The following is a 20,820-nucleotide window of genomic DNA, read 5'->3' on the forward strand; positions in this document are numbered from 1 at the left end:
TAGAATTTTAAGACTGTCTTTATAGCTAAGGAAAGACGCATCTCTTAGATGGCACGGAGAAGCAGTGAATATTGACTCTTTTTTGTCGTTTTAGTCGGCCAACTTTGTCTCTCCAGCATCCACCTTCTGCAGCGATAAGTATTCACCGGCCTACGCAGTCGAGGGATGCAGCAACCCGAATCACGTTACCGTCTCACCCAGCCATAGGGACCCAGAAACAGCAGCTTCATACCATGGCTCAGGTAAAACCTCAAGGCAAAATCTAACCCAACTCTTAGAGTGTTCAGTTGTATTTTTGGAGTACCTGCTACTCCCAGAGCACCGTATTAAGGACTTGGGAGTATTCAGTAGAGTTAGTAGACAGGCCTACCAGTCAGTAGCATTTTCCTCGTGTGGAACTCTGTTCTAAGCACTTGGGAGAGTTCAGCAGAATCAGTGGTCGTGATCCCAACAAGAGGTGACAATTTAGCTGGGGAGGCACTAAAATAAAACAGGAGGAAATCACTCTCTATAATTTATATGTACATATAAAAATATGTACATAAGTGCTGTGGTAAGTTGTGAATACTTCAGTGCTCAGGTAGCACGGGAGTTGGAGGCGTTAAGGTGGAAAGATTAGGAATGAACTGGGGAAAGCCTCCCAGAGGAGAAGGGATTTCAGAAGAGCTGTGGAAATGGAGAAAGCAAGTGATATGAGGAGGGAAGAAGTTCCAGGCCAAAGGTCTTGTCTTATGCTGTCGAGTCATTTCCGACCCATAGCGACACCACGGACACATCTCTCCCACAACGCCCCGCTCTCCATCTGCCATCGTTCTGGTAGTGTTCTCTTGGTAAAAATATGGAAGCGGTTTGCCGCTGCCGCCTTCCGTGCGATAAACTTGAGTCTCCACCCTCGACTCTCTCCCACGCAGCTGCCAGCCCAACACGGGTGAGTTTTGTCTTGTAGCAGATTGCCTTCCACTCGCTAGCCACTGCCCAAGGTAGGAATGGAAAGGGTGGGCCTCTGCTCGACTCTCCCTCCCGTCGTCGAGACTGGTAGAGGACTGGAAACTCTCCGGGTGTGACCCCGAGAGGGGCAAGAAGAGAGTTCTTGCAAAGGCCAGTGGTAGGGAGTGAATAAGAGGCCAGTGGCAAGAGAAATGAGGAGGCACAGGGAGAAGGTTGAATTGAGAGGAACAAAGGAAGTAAGCTGGGATGTGGAAAAAAGGTGGATACATAGTCATGATAGAAGTGGTATTTTCCTGGGCCCCTACTAATTACAGGGCACTCTACTGAGTGCTCATGAAGCACAACAGAAGCACAGAGAAGAGAGCTGACTGAGTGCCTTAAACCCAAAGGTAAAGATTTCTGCTTGATGTGGAGAGGAATGAGTAACTGTCAAAGTTTTTTGTGGACTGGAATGCCGTTTTAAGAAAGTGATCTGGGAAATGGAGCCAAGTATGGACTGGAGACAGGGAGAGATTCGTAAAGAAGTCCAACTGGGTTGACAAGTGGCTGGAGAAGGCCATTTGACTGTAAGGGAAGGAACAGATTCTGGGAATGTCCTGGAGAAAGGACCGACAGGATTTGGTCACAGACTGAATATGGGGGTTGAGAGGGAGGAGTCGAGAACAATGCCAGCTTTGCCAGATTGAGTGATGGGAAGGAGGCCGATTCTATTCACTGTGAGGGGAAAGGTCGAGAGGGAATTTGGGGAGTCGATGGGGAGTTCAGTCTTGGGCGTATTGAACTGGAGGTGCCCGCAGGACATCTATATAGGAGGATTAGCGGAGAAAATACGAGATTACAGGCTAGGAAAGAGGTGAGGGCTAGTGAGGTAGGTATCAGAGTTATCTGCCTCGAGTTGGTTAGTGCAGTGTCTGGCACGTAGTAAGCACTTATTAAGTACCTTTAAAACTACAAAGAACGTTCTAGTCAAAGCCATGGGAGCCAGTGAACTCCCCAAGAGAGTAAGTGTAGAGTGTGATGAGAAAGGGATCTAGAACAGAACTAGAATTTAGAGGCATACCCAAAGTTAGAGAGCAGGCGGTGAAGATCCTGGAGAGAACTGTTGGAAAATCCAAGTTTAGATTGGGTTTTCAGGGAAGGATGTGGTCCATGGTGTTGATGTAGTAGAGAGATCAAGGGAGATGGGGAGAAAGTAGAGTCAGAAATTGACGAGACAGAGATCGCTGGTGACCTAAGAGGGGTGTCAATGAAGTGAAGCGTGGGAGATGGAAACCGCAAGGAGTTGGAGGGTCGGCAGTGGAGATGGGGTGATAGATGGTTGACGCAGTGGAGTCCAGAGAAGGATTTTTTTAGGATGGGGCAGTCACAGGTGGGTTTGAAGTTGGAAAGGATGAGGCCATAGGAGAATAAGTCTTTAAGGAAGACTTGTGGAATGAGTGTTTATAAAAGATGTGAAGGTTTGGGTCAGAGGTACGGGTGGAGGGGGTTAGATTTGTGAAAGTAAATGGTAGTTCTCTTCCTGAGGAGAGATCAAGGTCTTAATTCACTCTCCCTCCTATTTATTCACTATCATCTACTGTACCCAGGCTTTCCCTCTCCTTTCAAGCTAACAGACGCACAGTGCCGCTCACTGCTGACCTTTTATTCATGTCCTTTCCCCTGTCTGGACTTTCCTCCTCCTTCATGTCCGGCAGAGCCAAGTCTCCCCATCTTCAAAGGCCCTCTGAATTTACATGTCCTTGAGGAGGCCTTCAACTAATTTCCAGTCTTCTTACCTTATATTCCATAGGCCCTACATCAATATTTTAACACCACCCAAGTACCCACAATCCCCTATTTCATTTACATACACATACCTTATATATTCGAATACTTCTGGGTTACACTGAATCGTAAACTCCTTTAGGGAGTTTCATGCCTACTAATTATTTTATAGTCTCCCAAGCACCTAGTACAGTGCTGTGCACTGGGGCGCTCAAATACTCCTGATTATTTGATTGGCAGATGGCTGAGAAGGATGAGAGAGTAGATGTGGGTATAGTTGGAAGCTGGGAAAGGAATGAGGAGATTGTGGGGAACTCATACACTGATCATTTTGGTTTTGACCAACGAAACAGTTGGAAGTATCGGGAAAGGTGGGGGCTCAGTGGGCTTCCAGAGGAATTCAAGATCTAGAATAGTTGGTGGGTCAGTGGGGAGGGAGTTGATTAGAGAAGAAGAGGAGTGTTGCTGAGTGAAAGGCTGAGTTATAGCAAGTGAGGATCAATAGAGAAGCAGTGTGGCTTAGTGGAAAGGGCACGGGCTTGGAAGTTGGAAGACATGAGGTCTGATCCCAGCTCCGCCACTTGTCTGTTGTGTGACCTAGGGCAAGCCACTTAACCCTCCCTGTGCCTCAGTTCCCTCATTTGTAAAATGGGGATTAAGACTGTGAGCCCCATGTGGGACAACCTGATTACCTTGTTTCTCCCCCAGTGCTGAGAACCGTGCTTGGCACATAGTAAGCGTTTAACAAATACTATTATCGTTATCATTATTATTATTATTTGAAGCGGTCCAAGTCGACCGGGTGCCTAGATTTCCACGACCGTGTTCTGCGGCATGAGCACGGGATGGGAGGAAGTGTACTGTGCTATAGACTGTAAGCTCCCCTCTAGACTGGGCAGGGAATGTGTCTGTACTTTCTTACTATTAGATTGGACTCTCCCAACCTCTTAATACCGTGCCCTTCACACAGTAAGTGCTCGATAAATACCACTGTCTGATTGAGCGAGGGCTGGGAGGTTCGAAAAAGTGACTCTGTCTATGAATCAGTGCTTGAGTGTAGGTAAAACGAAGGGTCTGTAAGGTGAATCTAGTGTTTTGGGCACTTATGAGTACACAATTTTGTAGGGGCTGCAGAACCTGAAGAGGTTAGACAGAGGTTGAAGGCAGGATCTGGGGTTAAATTCAGGATTCCACCCAGTTTGGCTAGAGCTCATCGTTTACTGTGGAATTCCTTAAATTCCAAAGTCGAATGGGCAGTCTTCACTAACCTCACTCCGCACGATTCTTTGACTCATTTTGTTTTCTAGAAAACCATCTTTAGTACTGGTACACCAGTAGCAGCAGCGACAGTGGCTCCCATTTTGGCAACTAACACCATTCCTTCAGCAACCACCGCAGGTAAATGAGTACGGTGCAGGATGGCAGCGTCGATTCCCCATCAAGGTGGAATGATGACCTCTTGCTTTATTTAGTCGCTGCCTCCTCACCTACTATTCTGGGCATTTAATGAACCCCTTCCAACTCACAATTGAGGCAAATCAAGTAGTCAAATCCTAGTGGTTATTTGTGCGTTTCCCTTCCTGATGGCATTTTTTTTAAAATCCATAAATACAGTTATAGAGGAAGAAGTTTTGTTTAGAAATGTAAACTTTTCTTCTTTCAGGATCTGTGTCGAACACGCAAGCGCCCACAAGTACTATTGTCACCATGACAATGCCCTCACACTCATCCCATGCTACTGCTGTGACCACCTCAAACATCCCAGTCGGTGAGTGTTTTGTAGCTTTGAAAGAGAAGCTGAAAAAAAAGTCTTTCAGGCCCTTTAGGCTGAGGTTCTGTGGTCAGTTTTTATTGTTAGATGTCGTTTATCCATTGCTTTTGAGAGACAAGGAAATCCATTTTATTTAACCAATGGCTTCCGGGTGCAGAGCACTGTATTGAGCACACTCGAGAGTATAGTAAGAGTTAGAAGATGCAATTCGTGCTCTCAAGGAGTTCACAGTGAAGCAGGTGAAACACATTAAATAATTGCCGATTCTTTTCCCATCACAGTGACACCACAGTCCCACTGTTTCTGAAGCACACAACGTTGACGTTATCATTGATTTTCTCTCCCCGCCTCGACCTCCGCTCCACCTCGCCCCCCCAACCCCAATTCAGTCTTGCCAAACCCGGCTGTTCTTTTCTTCTATAATATTTCAAGGATCCACTCTTTCCTCTCCGACCAGATTGCTACCAGGCTACCATATCCAGGCCTTGACTACTGCATCGGTCTTTTCACTGGTCTCCCTGCCTCTAATCTCTCCCCACCTCCAGTCTATACTTCATAGCACTACCCAGATCATTTTCCTAAAACATCATCCATATATTTCCCCACTCCTCAAAAATCTTCAGTGGTTACCCATTCCTTTACACGTCAAGCAGATATTTCTGACCGTTGGCCTTAAGGCACTGTCAGCTCTCGCCCTGCTGCTTATAATAATAACGTTGGTATTTGTTAAGCACTTACTATGTGCAGAGCACTGTTCTAAGCGCTGGGCTAGATACAGGGTAATCAGGTTGTCCCACATGAGGCTCACAGTCTTAATCCCCATTTTTACAGATGAGGTAACTGAGGCACAGAGAAGTGAAGTAACTTGCCCATAGTCGCACAGCTGACAAGTGGCAGAGGCGGGATTTGAACCCATGACCTCTGACTCCCAAGCCCCGGGTCCTTCCACTCTCATCTCCCACTACATCCCAGCTCGTACTCTCCATTCCTCTCGCGCTAACCCACTCACTGGACCTCTTTCCCGTCTCTTCCACCTCCACCTCTCCTTGCTCAAGCCCTTCCTCCTGCCAGAGATTCCCTCCCCCTTTACATCTAGCAGACCATTGATTTCTCCATCTTCAAAGCCCTTTGGAAATCCCCCTCCTCCAGGAGGCTTGCATGAATTAATTTCTCTTTTCCTCAGGTTGTTGCTTCCTAGTTACCACCTTAGCTCATCAGTGCCAACCTCACTCTTGTATAGTCATAACCTCTGAATGAATTCACTTAAATATCGTATTATCTGAGCATTCACAAATCTACAGAACCACTTTTGTTTCTTCCTTCTCTCTGTAAGTTCTTTGAGCATCTGTCTCCCTCAGGATTGTAAGCTCCTTGAGGGCAGGGATCATTTCTATTACTCTGTCTTACACTTAGTAGAATGCTTTGCAAAAACTAGGCGCTCAGACTTTTGATTCATTTAATTTGGGGGCTGGAGGAGGAAGAGAATGGAAAAGTGGATATGGAATGGAAAAATGGATAGGTGGATGAGTGAATTTTTAAATGTTAGACTGCATAAGTCAATATATATGTAGAAGCGTTATGAGTCGGTGTGAGCGATTAAATGTAGAGGTGGCCACACCGGTGCTGAGGTGGTAGTTGGAAGATTATGACCGAAGGAGAAGAAAAATTATCAATCGGTCAATTGAGTGCCGATTTTGTACGGCATGTATTGTGCTAAACGTTTGGGAGAGTATGATAGAGTAACGTTTCTATGCCCTTAAGAAGCTTACGTTGTAGCAGCGAAGATGGACACAGATAGTTTACAGTACACTGTAAGACCAAAGGGGAATGTATACATGAGTTGGTGTTTAAGTAATAGGGTATGTAATCGGGGAATACCTCCTGGGATTTCAGAATTGCTTTGAAGGTCGGGGAGGACTGTAACTTGGCAGGTTTGAATGTGAAGAGAGTTCTGAGTAAAAGCAGGGCAGGAGAGATAGAGGCAGGAGAGATTAAAATAAGGCCTAGGAAGCCGGTTAGTTTGAGAGAAATGAAGAGTGTGAGGTATATTGGGAAGAGAGAGTGGCTAAGTATGAGGGAGAGAGTTGTTGGAGTGAATTTTTGAAAATCCACATTTTAGCCATTAGATTCAACCAGTCCACCTGAAACTTTATCAGCCCAAATAATATGTAGCAGCGTTGACCAAGTCTCCTACAGACAGTTGTATTTTTGAAAAAGAATTTTGGGAATTTCCATTTTTTGCCCGGATCGCCACAGGACCAATCCAACATGGTGGGACAATCTAATTTTAGTTAACGTTATACTCTGCAGACTTGACTAGTATTTCTGGAGCCATAGGCCTGCCTTTGTGAACTTTCTCTGAAAACCCTAAAGTTAGCAAATCCCATCCGATATGTGGGATTTTAGGTAGAACTGTTCGGCGAACCCAAAAGGAGCCCCTATGATGTTCCTTCTCTGTCACCTGGAAGCTGCAAATGCCCATAAGCAGCAGCCCTTATTGTTTACTTATAAAACATAAGTAGGCAATGAAATAATTTCTTTTAATGGTGCTTACTATGTGCCCGGCACTGTACTAAGCGCCGGGGTACATACAAGATAATCGGCTTGGACATAGTCCCTGCTCACAGTCCTAAACCCCATTTTATAGATGAGGTAACAGAGGAGCGGGAAAGTTAAGCGACTTGCCCAAAGCCACACAGCAGCCAAGTAGCAGATCTGGAATTAGACCCAGGTCTTCCGACTCGTAGGCCCGTGCTCTCTCCGCTAGGTCAGGCTGCTTCTCATTGTGTTCTACTTTCTTATAGTGGGTGACCACAGTAGGTATTCACTTGTCCTCCCTATTAATTCATTTAGTCATATTTATTGAGCGCTTACTGTGTGCAGAGCATTCGAGTACAAGCTACTTGAGGGCAGGGACTCTTTCTTTTAACTTCTGTTGAACGTTCCCACCGGGTACCTCGTACCACGCACTCAGTAAATGTTGCTGATGCTGCTGGTGTTGTCGTACAACTCACGGGAAAGAATGCAATATCTTCTCTCCCCACCTCACTACTGTTTCAACAGCCTTTCCCTCCTCTGGCGCCTTTCCTTCTGCCTCAAGTCTACCGCATACTAAAAAAGTCTTGGCTCAATCCCAAGGACCCTCCCGCTGTCACCCCATCTCCCCACTCCCTTTCTTAACCCAGCTTCGGGAACTGGGTGGTTGTACCCGCTGCCTTCGATCCCTCGCCATCAATTCCCTGCTCAACCCTCTGTGGACCGGATTTCGATCCTTTCATTCCACTGAGACTCTACGCCGTCTGGTCACCGGTGAACTCCGTATAGCTCAGTCCAAAGGACTGTATGCCCTGCCACGTTCTTCCTCAGCCCCTCAACCCCTTTGACATTGGACCGCTCCCTCCTCCTTGAGACTCTTAGTATTTGGTTTTGGTTGGCCTCCCACTTCTCTGACTCTGCCTTCTCAGTTTCGCTAGCTCCTCGTGTGTCTCCCATCCTGTTATTGAGGGAATTCCACCAGGTTTTGTTCTAGATCTACTCTCCTCCATCTACGCTGTCTCCCTCAGGGAGCTCATCCACCCAAGTGGCTTCAGCTACCGTCTCTCTGCGGTGCCTCCCAAATAGAGCTCCCTAGCCCCGACCTCTCATCCGACCTACCTTTCCATCCGGGTGTCCCACTGGCACTTCAAACTCAATGTGTCTGAAATGGAACTACTCATTCCTGCTAACTCTCCCATTTATGGAAGTGGAAAGAGCCTGGGCTTCGGAGTCAGAGGTCATGAGTTCGACTCCCAGCTCTGCCACTTGTCAGCTGTGTGACTGTGGGCAAGTCACTTCACTTCTCTGTGCCTCAGTTACCTCATCTGTAAAATGGGGATTAACTGTGAGCCTCACTTGGGACAACCTGATGACCCTGTATCTACCCCAGCGCTTAGAACAGTGCTCTGCACATAGTAAGCGCTTAACAAATACCAACATTAACACTACCACCCCCCCATCACCTAAACCTAAAATGACGATGTCACCTTGTACCCCTCCGTGTCATTGAGTTTCCTGCCAAATCGTGCCCATGTTTTCCTCTCTCTTTTGGATCCGCCCCTTCCACTCCACCCAAACAACTGATCCAAGCTCTAGTGATAAGTGGATAAACTACTGAATTGGCTTCCTCGCCGCTCTCCCGTCCTCCAGCTTCTCCCCATCCCAGTCTATACTAGGCACTGCTGCATGGGTTCCTATATCCATTATCCCATCTCCCTCTGAATCAAACAGAAAGACTTCACATGTTTTAAGGCTCTCAACCATCCTGCCCCACCTTACGTATGTGCTCTCTTCACTCTTCCCTTCGCCCGTCATGCCTTTCCCCTCACACCTGTTGTTCTCCCAGCCTGGAACTTCCCCTCTGCCCAGATCTAGCGGACCGTAGCACTCCCCATAGTCAAAGCCCCGCTAAAATCCCACCACCTCCACCAACCTTTCCTAAATTACCTCCCGGCATCCCAAGGCATACAGAAGTCATACCCTAATTCTTCGCGTTCTTTCCACTTTTGTAGGTCTGCTCTTCAGTTGTACATCCTTTTCCTTTTGTCGGCTGTGTTTATCGATATGTTACGTCTGTCTCCTTCATTAGAGCGTAAGCTACTTGTTATCAGGGAATGTGTCCCTCGGTTTTAATAATAATAATAATAATGTTGGTATTTGTTAAGCGCTTACTATGTGCAGAGCACTGTTCTAAGCGCTGGGGTAAGTACAAGGTATTCAGGTTGTCCCACGTGAGGCTCACAGTTAATCCCCATTTTACAGATGAGGTAACTGAGGCACAGAGAAGTGAAGTGACTTGCCCACAGTCACACAGCTGACAAGTGGCAGAACCGGGAGTCGAACCCATGACCTCTGACTCCGAAGCCCAGGCTCTTTCCACTGAGCCACGCTGCTTCCCTCTCAAGTGCTGTTTTGTGTCTCTCAAGTGCTTTGCAGAGTGCATGGAGCCCAGCAGCCGTTCAGTAAAGTCCTATTACTCCTACTGTTTTAAAAAAAAATAAAAAATAGACTGGATTCACTGTAGTACTCTGAGTTGGTTCTGGACTATTAGAACTCAATGCTTGCAAACAGTCAATGGTATCTATTGAGCCCTTACTATGTGCAGAGCACTGTACTGAGCACTTGGAAAAGTTCAGTGTAATAGAATTGGTAGACGCGATCCCAAGGAGCTTAGAGTCTACAGGGGGAGATAGATGTTAAAATAAATCATGGATGGGGAAGTACTGGAGTAAAAGGATATTTACATAAGTGCTGTGGGGCTGGGGTGAATGTCAGAGTGTTTAAGGAATGCAATGTGAGAAGCAGCATGGCTTAGTGAAAACAGCACAGGCTTAGGAGTCAAAGGTCATGGGTTCTAATCCTGGCTCCACCACTTATCAGCTGACTTTGGGCAAGCCACTTCACTTCTCTGTGCCTCAGTTCCCTCATCTGTAAAATAGGGATTAAGACTTTGAGCCCCAGGTGGGACAGCCTGATTACCTTGTATCTACCCCAGCACTTAGAGCAGTGCTTTGCACATAGAAAGCACTTAACCACTATTATTGTTGTTATTATTATAAGATTTTAGCACTGCTGCTTGACACAGTTTGGTTCTGGAAGCTCAGAGCCCTCCAGATCTCAAACTCCATTTCCCCGTCCTAGCCGCAGTCTGCCCCTCTAAAAAAAATCCACACATTTTCCCCCTTTCTTGTTGCCTCAGGAAATGGCAGGTTGTTTGTGGCCTCCTTCATTTCCGCATCAGGAGTAAACCCTCTTTTAGATTACTCTAATTACTGTGACAAATTCAAGGCCACTGTTCCTTCAGAAAACCTTACCTTCTGAATCTGAAACGTGTAAATGTGATCGTTAATGCTGTTTGATTATATATACTAATCCCAGGAGCGAGAGAGAGTTACTTGTTGAATCCACACAAATTTCTTTCTAAATAGATCAAAAGAGTTGTGAGAATATCTGCTTGCTGTGGGCAGGGAACCTGGCTGCCAACTCTCTTGCATGGTACTCTCCTAAGCGCTTAGTACAGCGCTCTGCACATAGTAAGCACTCAAATACCACTGATGATATACTAATCCAGTAATCTGCATCATTTGTTTTGACGGAGAGCCATTTCGGAAAGTTACCTAATGGGTTTCAAGGTAAGAGATGATAGGCATAATGAATTACATGGAAGAGCTAGAGAAAGCAGAAATTAGCCTTTGCGATATTCCCTTGGTTTTGAAATTGAGAGAGTTTGCGAGACTCCTGAAACATTTTCTCAATCAACTCTTTAAAGATTTAAAGAGAAGCAACGTAGCACAGTGGAAAGAGCCCGGGCTTGGGAGTCAGAGGTCATGGGTTTGAATCCCGGCTCTGCCACTTGGCAGTTGTGTGACTGTGGGCAAGTCACTTCACTGTGCCTCAGTTCCCTCATCTGTAAAATGGGGATTAAGACGGTGAGCCCCACGTGGGACAACCTGATTACCCTGTATCTACCCCAGCACTTAGAACAGTGCTCTGCACATAGTAAGCGCTTAACAAATACCAACATTATTATTAAAGATGACTGTTTTGTCCTTATTAGTGAAAGATGAAAGATACCTGTGATTTTATGTGGTTACCCCTGAAGGAAGAATGTTAATGAACATTAAGGGTTTCAAAGTCTTCTAGTTGGCTACCAAAAATGCTTCTTTTAGACTTTTAATGAAGAAGAATCTTCTTATTTTTACAGCTAAAGTGGTCCCTCAACAGATTACGCACACGTCCCCCAGGATTCAACCTGATTACCCAACGGAGAGGAGTAGCCTTATTCCCATTTCTGGACATCGGGCCTCTCCAAATCCGGTTGCAATGGAAACCCGAAACGACAACAGGTAGAATTTTATAAACATCATATGAAGAAGTTGATATGTTGTGGGGAGGGAAGTAACAACAGACATCTTGGAGATCGTATATGAATCTTCGAAGTTCACATATGCACATTCTGTAAGTAACTTTGGTCTCAGCCTCTTTTTCAATTAACCCATTTCTAAGAAGTTTCATCTGAAAGTCTATTAGATGTAATTTATCATAGGTGGCCAAAATTTGAAAAAGTGAAAATCTGATTTAGGCAATTACACAGACTCAGATAAAATACTAGAGAATAATTCTGGCAGCGGAAGAGTTCCATTAAAATCTTCATGCTTGACCATGACAACACATACAAGATTGTGATCATAAAACTCTACTTTTAATAGCAAAGCTTGAATAAAAGGGATTTTATGTGTTGAAACTCACTTGATTTCAGTTAGTAGGAGTACGGTGAATATGGATTAGTAGTGGAGAACTCTAAAAGGATCCAGAATAGGTTTTTTCCCTTATTGCACTGCACCATAGTCAGGACATTATAAACTCTAAAGACTATTTCTCTCTAAACTAGCAATCTAGGAAGACTAGCCAAAGAAGTGATGGTGACCTAAAACTATTAGACTAGAGAGCTAAATTGGTTTGATATCATCCTCAGCAGACTCAGCATCCTCAGCAGACATGCAGATACGTATGTTTCAGAACACAGTGAAGAACATATGTAACTTAGTGGAAAAAACTCAGGATAAGGAGGCAAGAGACCATGGTTAAAGCAACAAGGCATAGTGGATAGAGCAGGGGCATGGGAGTCCGAAGATCATGGGTTCTAATCCTGCCTCCACCTGTCTGCTTTGTGACTGTGGGCAAGTCACCTCACTTCTCTGTGCCTCAGTTACCTCATCTGTAAAATGGGGATCGAGACTGTGAGGCCCACGTGGGACAGGGATTGTGTCCAACCCGGTTTGCTATAGTATAGTGCTTGGTACAGAGTAAGCGCTTAATAAATATAATTATTGCTACTTAAGTCACACTTCTCCTGGTCTGCTGGGTGACCTTGGGAAACCTCTTACTTCTCTGGGTTTCAGTTTCCTCAGTGGTAATCAGTCAATGGTATCGAGTGCTTATGGTGTGCAGAACACTGTATGAGGCACTTGGGAGAGTTCACTATGGTTAAATGGGGAAAGATAGATTGTGAACCTCAAATGTGACAAGAGCTTAGGTGATCTGATATGCCTGCATCTAACCAGCCATAGGAAGCTTAGGAAACACTTTATAAATGCCTTAATTATTATTAGTAGTATTCTGTTTTCTGATCTTTTTTGTCCCCACTGTGTTGTCATGAAATTTTGTGTGGAGGAACGTCAGGGAAAGACTTGAAATAAGAAACAAATAGATGGGAAAAGAACACAATATAGCAGAGGGGAAGAAGGATTCTATTTCGATCAATGGTATTCATTGAGCGCTTGCTGTGTGCGGAGCATCGTACTAAGCACCTAGGAGAGTACAGTATAACCGAGTTGGTAGACGCATTTCCTGCCCACAGCAAGCTTACAATCTAGTTTGCAGGCGATTTAAAGAGGAATGGGAAAAGAAAAAAAAGACTTTCCTTAGGATGGTGCTCCAGGAGAGAAATCATCACACTTCCTCCAGGAATCCTGTTTCTTCTGTTGGAGACAGAATAAAAGATGGCACAGACCGCCACTCTGACCTAGCATTTCTTCTGTTCTTGTGGGGGCTGATCAGATAAAAGAAATCTGGGTAGAGAGCAGATTTGAGCAGATTGGTTCACATAATTTGAATTGAATTGGCTGTGAATCAGCTGAAAACTATCTGAGGCAAGTGCTCTTTGGTGGTTCTCTGAAAGGGTCTAGTGGATCTAGTGTTTAGGGTCAGGAAATGCTTAGTTGAAGTTAAGGCTGACATTTTCTCTCTCCGTTCTCATCCCCAGGCAGTCTGTTCCTGTTCAGTTCCAATATTTCTTGCCAACGTACCCTCCTTCGGCCTACCCGCTGGCTGCTCACACGTACACCCCAATCACCAGTTCTGTATCTACGATACGACAGTATCCAGGTAAGACAAGTTGCTGTGACATGTTCTAATTGTGATGGCACTGGGGAACTGCAGGGTGTAAACCAATTCCAGCTGAATCTGAGACCAATCTAAGTGGAGGAATAGTATTCTTGAATAACGTTTCTTTCTCATCAGAGGCAAAATTTAAATCTGAAATGTCATCACTAATTTCCCTTGGATTATCATTATCCACCCGGGAGGGATTTTTGAGGATTAAATGCAGTTGTAGTCACACAAAAAACTCCGAATGCTAAACAGAAATTGATCCCGGAAGTCCACGTCCAGATTTTAAAAAATTTCCTCGCAGAGGTGCCCTCAAATGTAGACATTTTTATTGATTTTTTGTATGTTTTGCCATGAGATTTACAGTTGGATGTTCTGTGCTATAGGACCCTTGAGTGAATGTTGCACATCAGAACACCCGTAACAGTGAAGGTCAATAAAGGGCCGGTCCTTGTTCGTTATCCAGATTGCCAAATAAAGGACTGTGTAGAGCTGCAACATTTTACCCCATCCATTGATATTTGTAAACTGATTTTTTTAAAAAATGGTATTTGGTAAGTGCTTACAGTTTGCCAGGCACTCTTTTGAGCATTGGGGTAAATACAAGCCAGTCAGGTTGAACACAGTCCATTTCCTACATGGAGCTCACAGTCTCAATCTCCATTTTGCAGACGAGGTAACTAAGATGGAGAGAAGTGAAGTGACTTCTCCAAGGTCCCATAGCAGAAATATGGCGGAACTGGAATTAGAACCCAGGTCCCCTGGATCTCGGGCTGGTGCTCTTTCCGTTAGGCCATGCTGCTTCTCTTTCCAAATGGCGTTACTATATATGTATCTTAATGCTTAATAGGCGATAAAACTGTAATTTGACAGCAAGCAATCACGCTTCACATTTTTACAGAGGTAGGACTCCCTGGTTAACACTTACAATAGGCTTCATAAAACTAGGGTGTTAAAGCGATAAAGTGCTAAACAAAATATAATTTCCCATAGGAAATTATGTAAAATGCATTTTCATTCATTCTCAACATTGAAAAAATGGATCAAAACCATGTAAAAAAGATTTTCAAAAGTTAGTTGATAAAATAGCAATGTTAATGTGTGCCAATAATATCGGTTCGTTTGTGTGTACGCTGTAAGAATTTTATTTTTTAAGTGTGTTATTTCACATCCTATTCAGCAAAAAGGCAGTGGTAACATACCGAAATCTTAAACATTGTCTAATGGAAAACAGAGAACAATGAACTCTTCAAATGGGGTTTTAATTTCTCTAGTTCAAATCAGTCGGATATGAAAGAAGTGAGATATCTGAGCCAAATTAATCTCTATGCGTGCTGCAGAATCAGTGTTATCATGACGTACAAGTACGCTAAGGGAAAAACTAGCATTAAAATTTGAGTAGATTCAAGAAAGTGCTAAATGAATAGTGTAGTAGTGGCTGAGTTTAGGAATCGACGTTGCTCGTATTATTTTTCCTATTCTCTGTTTGCAGGCGTGTTGTTAATGCCAAAAAGGATGTTTTGCTTCTTTTCAGAAGTCATAAAACAGTCAAGGGTAAATATCATGTCACACAAAGATTCTGTAGTGAGATATGACCTTCCAGGCATAACCGTGGGAAAAAATGGACTGAAACGATTTGAAGTGCTGCCGCAAGCAGTTAATGGTATTTACTAAGTGCCTATTATGTGTGGAACACTACTAAGCACTTGGGAGATTACAGAGCAGTAGAGTAGGAAGACATGATCCCTACTTTCCAGGAGCTCAAAGACTAGAGGTTTTTAACAGATTTAAGATTGGGACTGTGAAGGGAACATTTCCAAGACGAGGAGTATAACCTGTTGGAAAGCTCACGGGGCAGGGAGTCAGAAGATGTGGGTTCTCATCCTGGCTGACAGTTGCCTGCTGGGTGACCTTGGGCGAGTCACTTAACGTGACTCTTGCCTTGGTCTCCTCGTCTGTAAAATGGGATTCAGTGTCTCCCTCCTTCTTAGACTGTGAGCCCCATTTGGGACAGGACCTGTGTCCAACCTCAATCAGTGGTATTTATTGAGAGCATGCTATGTGCAGAGCACTGTACTAACTGTGTGACCTTGGGCAAGTCACTTAAACTTCTCTGTGTCGCAGTTACCTCATCTGTAAAATGGGGGTTGAGACTGTGGGCCCCTCGTGGGACAATCTGATTACCTTGTATTTACCCCAGCGCTTAGAACAGTGCTTGGCACGTAGTAAGCGCTTAACAAATATCATAATTATTATCGCCCCCCCCACCCCCAATTCCTCTGCTCCTCCTCCCCTCCCCATCACCCCGACTCCATCTCTCTGTTCTATTCCTCTCCCCTCCCCACAGCACTTGGGTATGTATGTATGTATTTATTATTCTATTTATTGTATTAGTGATGTGCATAACTGTTGCTGAATTGTCCATTCCAAGCGCTTAGTACAGTGCTCTGCACATAGTAAGCGCTCAATAAATACTTGAATGTATAATTCTATTTATTTATATCGATGCTCTAGATGCCTGTTTATTTGTTTTGTTTTGTTGTCAGTCTCCCCCCTTCTAAACTGTGAGCCAGTTTTTGGGTAGGGATCATCTCTATCTGTTGCCAAATTGTACTTTCCAAGCACTTTGTACATTAAGCGCTCAATAAATATGACTGAATGAATGCTTGGGAGCGTATGATACAACAGAGCTGGCAAACATGTCCTGCCCTCAGCAAGCTTACAGTCTAGACGGGGAGACAGACCTGATTAACTCGTAGCGCTTAGAAAAGCGTGCGACACATAGTGAGCATTCAGCAAATACCATAACTAATAACCTCTCTCGATTCTGGGATTATTTTTCTGTCGTCCTGTGCATGTCTAGCCCATCTCTGCGATCCGTTTTCCGTTCTTCTACTGAGAGTTGTGTGAACCTTTGCTTTCAGTTTCAGCTCAGGCCCCGAACTCTGCAATCACAGCTCAGACTGGTGTCGGAGTGGCCTCCACGGTGCACCTCAACCCCATGCAGTTGATGACAGTGGATGCGTCTCATGCCCGACACATCCAAGGGATCCAGCCGGCACCGATCAGCACGCAGGGGATCCAGCCGGCACCTATTGGAGCACAAGGGATCCAACCGGCACCGATTGGAACACAGGGACTTCACTCAGCCACGCCAATTAACGCACAGGGACTTCAGCCGGCACCACTGGGTGCTCAGCAGCCCCAGACGGAAGCGAAAACTTCAGGTAACTCTAGGCTTCTCCCCGGCGGGAGCGCCATTTCAGGCGGCAAACCAGCCGTGCGTTATTCCAGTTTATCGATCGCCGGCTCTCTTGAACTCTCCGGGAAGCGACTCCCTAGTCTAGGTAGAGATGCTAACTGGGACGAGCTTTTCCTAAAGCTCCGTAAATCACCTCTGTCTTTGAAGTACTGAAAGAGTCTCACGGGTGATAGTTCTCGTTAAGAAAACTGTGATTTCTTGGGCAGAAAGCGGACTTTAAAGAAGGTTGTACTGTTCTGTATTTGTCAGAGCGTGAGAACTGACGGTCCTCACAGACTGCCATCTGTCAGCTTCTCTGGTAATCCTGCACAGGCATTGTTCCTAAACCTGGTTTTACGTAAAGCAAGCCCACACTGATATCAGCCACAGATAACCCCTCAGATTCAAAGCTGGAAGAATGGGTGTGCGTTTCCCGTTCATTTTCCCCACGGTTTAGGGAAGATGGGAGTACGACAGTTAAACACTGCACGGGTCGGCACCACTTTAGAGCGGGTGCTGCGTAAACCCACCTCGAATTCTATCTACCTGAGTCCATTTCTGCACCGGAGTGATGAGATTTCTCAGATCACTTTGGTAATGCGTGAAAAAAATACCATTTAGAAGAAGGCCGCTTCCGACTGATGGACAGTCGAGAGGTCTGCTGGTGTAGGATCCTGGGGCCCTCCCAAGCCCATGAAAGCACCTTAACTGCAGGACAGTCTGTGAAGAAACAGGCCACGTGGCTTTGGAGCTGGTTATTAGGACAGCCAGTTATTTTATTGCCTTTCAAGTGAGTTGTGAGCCAAGAGCCCCGTGAGCCATTTCACTGAAGACAGTTGGGAGCTGTCGATTATGCATCAGTCACCCATCGTTCCCTCTGGTGTGTGAGCTCCTTGCGGGCAGGGACAGGAGAGACTCTGTACTCTCCTAAGTGCCTGGCAGAGTGCTCTGCACCCAGTAAGCACTCATTCATTCAGTCGTATCTATTGAGTGCTTACTGTGTGCAGAGCGCTGTATTAAGCGCTTCAAATGTACAATCCGGCAACGGAGAGAGACGATCCCTGCCCAACTACGTGCTCACGGTTCAAAAGGGGGAGGCAGACAGCAAAACGAAACAAGGATTTGGGCAAATACGATCAACGGATCAATCCCACTTGATAAGAACCCGTTGCCGTGGATCCTGGCCGTCGTGTGGACCAACTCCGTCTCCCGGAAAGCTAGCCGGACCCAACAGCTACCACAGGTCGATAGTGGAGTTGTTTCGGGCCCTACGTCCCTGGAGGGGAAGCGTGCTCCGGTCTCCGTTCAAGGGAGTTGAGTAAATGCCCTCTTCCTTTTCCCCTCACTCCTTACTCTTCTCTTCTGACCTTCCAGCAGTAGTGTTAGCCGAAGGGACAACGATCGTAGCCAACCCTATCAGTAACGCATTCAATGCAGCTCCAGCAGCTACTACGGTGGTGCAGACCCACAGCCAGACTGCCAGCACCAGCGTTCCCGCCCAGGGCTCGTCCCCTCGTCCGAGCATCCTCCGGAAGAAACCAGCCACAGACGGGTGAGTAAGATCTGCCGTGGCTCAGGGGTTCGACTGAGTTGCTCTGAGGAGCCGGGGAGGCAGACTCCCACCTGTTCCGCACGGCGAGATTTGAAGCCCTGGTTCTCTTGGAGCGTGTTTACCCCACGTCTCTCATTCCGGTCTCAGAATTTGACCTGGCGGCAGTCGTCCTGAGGGATATAGAAGTTGTTGATTCCCTTTAGCGATGGACTCTCCCAAACACGGTGCGGTGTTAGCAGTCAGTGGGTGCTCAGTATAGTTACCCTTGTATTTCTGGGCCCCCATGTTCTGTTATTCTAGGAGCCTTTATTAACCTCTTTTAAAAAAAAAAAAAAATCCGTATTTTGGCTCACAGAATTTTGAAATGGCACTCGCGATTTTGGGATTGCCCAGGACTAGCGTCTGTCTTTAGGAAGCGGGATTGCCGGGATACCTGATTCTCATTTGTCGTCCTTAGGAGGGGGTAAATGACGTGAGAGGGTTAAAATGGAGGAAGATTAAGAACTCTTTAGGGCACGGAGGGTCTTCCTGGGAAATGATAGGGGTCAGCCTGGGATGAGAATCTGGTGGCTTAACCGAATCTCTGGAGTAAGAGGCACGCATCCCCATGCTTTGGAAACCTTCAGTGGTTGCCCGTCCAATGGAAACTCCCCACTGTTGACTTTAGGACACTCGGTCAACTCTCCCCATCCTTGCTAACCTCACCCTTCTCCACTACAGCCCAGCCCACACCCTTCTCTTCTTTAACATTAACCTGAACGCCGTGTCTCCATCTCTCTCACTGACACTCCACCCCTGACTGACACCCTCCCTCCTCCCTGGAATTCCCTCCCTCCCCATATCTGACAGCCCTCGACTCATTTCATCCTCAAAACCTTGCTAAAATCGAGACCTTGCCCGATGAATCTCTCATCTCTCCACCCTATTCTCCCTGCCTTTCATTCATTCAATAGTATTTATTGAGCGCTTACTATGTGCAGAGCACTGTACTAAGCGCTTGGAATGAACAAGTAGGCAACAGATAGAGACAGTCCCTGCCGTTTGATGGGCTTACAGTCTATTCGGGGGAGACGGACAGACGAGAACAATGGCAATAAATAGAGTCGAGGGGAAGAACATCTCATAAAAAAAAATGGCAACTAAATAGAATCGAGGTGATGTACATTTCATTAACAAAATAAATAGGGTAATGAAAATTTATACAGTCGAGCAGACGAGTACAGTGCCGAGGGGCTGGGAAGGGAGAGGGGGAGGAGCAGAGGGAAATGGGGGGGAAAAGAGGGTTAAGCTGCAGAGAGGTGAAGGGGGGGGGCGGTAGAGGGAGTAGAGGGAGAAGAGGAGCTCAGTCTGGGAAGGTCTCTTGGAGGAGGTGAGTTTTAAGTAGGGTTTTGAAGAGGGGAAATGAATCAGTTTGGCGGAGGTGAGGAGGGAGGGCGTTCCGGGACCGCGGGAGGATGTGGCCCGGGGGTCGACGGCGGGATAGGCGAGACCGAGGGACGGCGAGGAGGTGGGCGGCGGAGGAGCGGAGCGTGCGGGGTGGGCGGTAGAAAGAGAGAAGGGAGGAGAGGTAGGAAGGGGCAAGGTGATGGAGAGCCTCGAAGCCTAGAGTGAGGAGTTTTTGTTTGGAGCGGAGGCTGATAGGCAACCACTGGAGTTGTTTAAGAAGGGGAGTGACGTGCCCAGATTGTTTCTGCAGGAAGATGAGTCGGGCGGCGGAGTGAAGCATAAACTGGAGCGGGGCGAGAGAGGAGGAAGGGAGATCAGAGAGAAGGCTGACACAGTAATCTAGCCGGGATATAACGAGAGCCCATAGCGGTAAGGTAGCCGTTTGGGTTGAGAGGAAAGGGCGGATCTTGGCGATATTGTAAAGGTGAAACCGGCAGGTCTCGGTAACGGATAGGCTGTGTGGGGTGAACGAGAGAGACGAGTCAAGGATGCCTTTCTGTATCATCTGTGCCTTTAAATCAGTGTACTATGCCCTCTGATGTTCATTCCATCCCCAACTCCGCAGCACTTACCTACATATCTCTATCGTCTGCTGCCTCCCCATCTGTAATTGATTGTAATGTCCATCTCCCTGACTAGATTGTAGGCTCTCTGAGGACAGGGATCATGCCTACCAGCTTTATTATATTCTAATAATAATAATAACAATTAGGTTATTTGTTAGCGCTTACTATGTGTCGAGCATTGTTCTGCGCTTCTAAGCGCTGGGGTAGACAAGCCAGTCAGGTTGGACACAGTCCCCGTCCCATGTGGGCCTCACAGCCTTAATCCCCATTTTCCAGATGAGGTAACTGAGGCCCAGAGAAGTGAAGTGACTCACCCGAGGTCACCCGGCAGCCAAGTGGCGGAGCTGGGGTTAGATCCCGGGGCCTTCTGACTCCCAGGCCCGTGCTCTATCCACGAGGCCGCACTGCTTTTTCAGTCCCAAGCACTAAATATAATGACCCACACACAGCTCTCAATAAAGAGAAGCAGCGTGGCCTAGGGGAAAGAGCACGGGGCTGGGAGCCACGAGACCTGGGTTCTAATCCTGGCTCTGCCACTTGCCTGCTGTGTGACCTTGGGCTTAACTTCTCTACCTCAGTTACCTCGTGTGATGGGGATTAAGACTGA

The 20,820-nt window shown here is 46.3% G+C and overlaps 1 protein-coding gene and 1 non-coding gene across 5 annotated transcripts in view; one reads left to right on the plus strand and one right to left on the minus strand.

Annotated features, from left to right (window-relative positions):
• Positions 1–20,820, plus strand: part of SAP130 (Sin3A associated protein 130) — a 58,538-nt gene that overhangs the window by 18,848 nt on the left and 18,870 nt on the right. For 3 of the 4 annotated variants that reach the window (XM_029068451.2, XM_029068442.2, XM_029068468.2), the window contains exons 8-14: positions 95–242; positions 4,020–4,110; positions 4,376–4,480; positions 11,223–11,364; positions 13,284–13,405; positions 16,333–16,635; positions 18,024–18,201. In XM_029068451.2, the coding sequence (XP_028924284.1) occupies positions 95–242; positions 4,020–4,110; positions 4,376–4,480; positions 11,223–11,364; positions 13,284–13,405; positions 16,333–16,635; positions 18,024–18,201 (1,089 nt within the window). The remainder of the gene's footprint in view (positions 1–94; positions 243–4,019; positions 4,111–4,375; positions 4,481–11,222; positions 11,365–13,283; positions 13,406–16,332; positions 16,636–18,023; positions 18,202–20,820) is intronic. The other variant, XM_029068461.2, reaches the window with a different exon arrangement.
• LOC114816590 lies at positions 939–1,076 on the minus strand. Its single transcript, XR_003764387.1, has one exon. It is a non-coding gene; the product is annotated as a small nucleolar RNA SNORA7 (small nucleolar RNA).

The sequence above is a fragment of the Ornithorhynchus anatinus genome, chromosome 1, assembly GCF_004115215.2.
Source record: "Ornithorhynchus anatinus isolate Pmale09 chromosome 1, mOrnAna1.pri.v4, whole genome shotgun sequence".
NCBI classification, from domain to species: Eukaryota; Metazoa; Chordata; class Mammalia; order Monotremata; family Ornithorhynchidae; genus Ornithorhynchus; species Ornithorhynchus anatinus.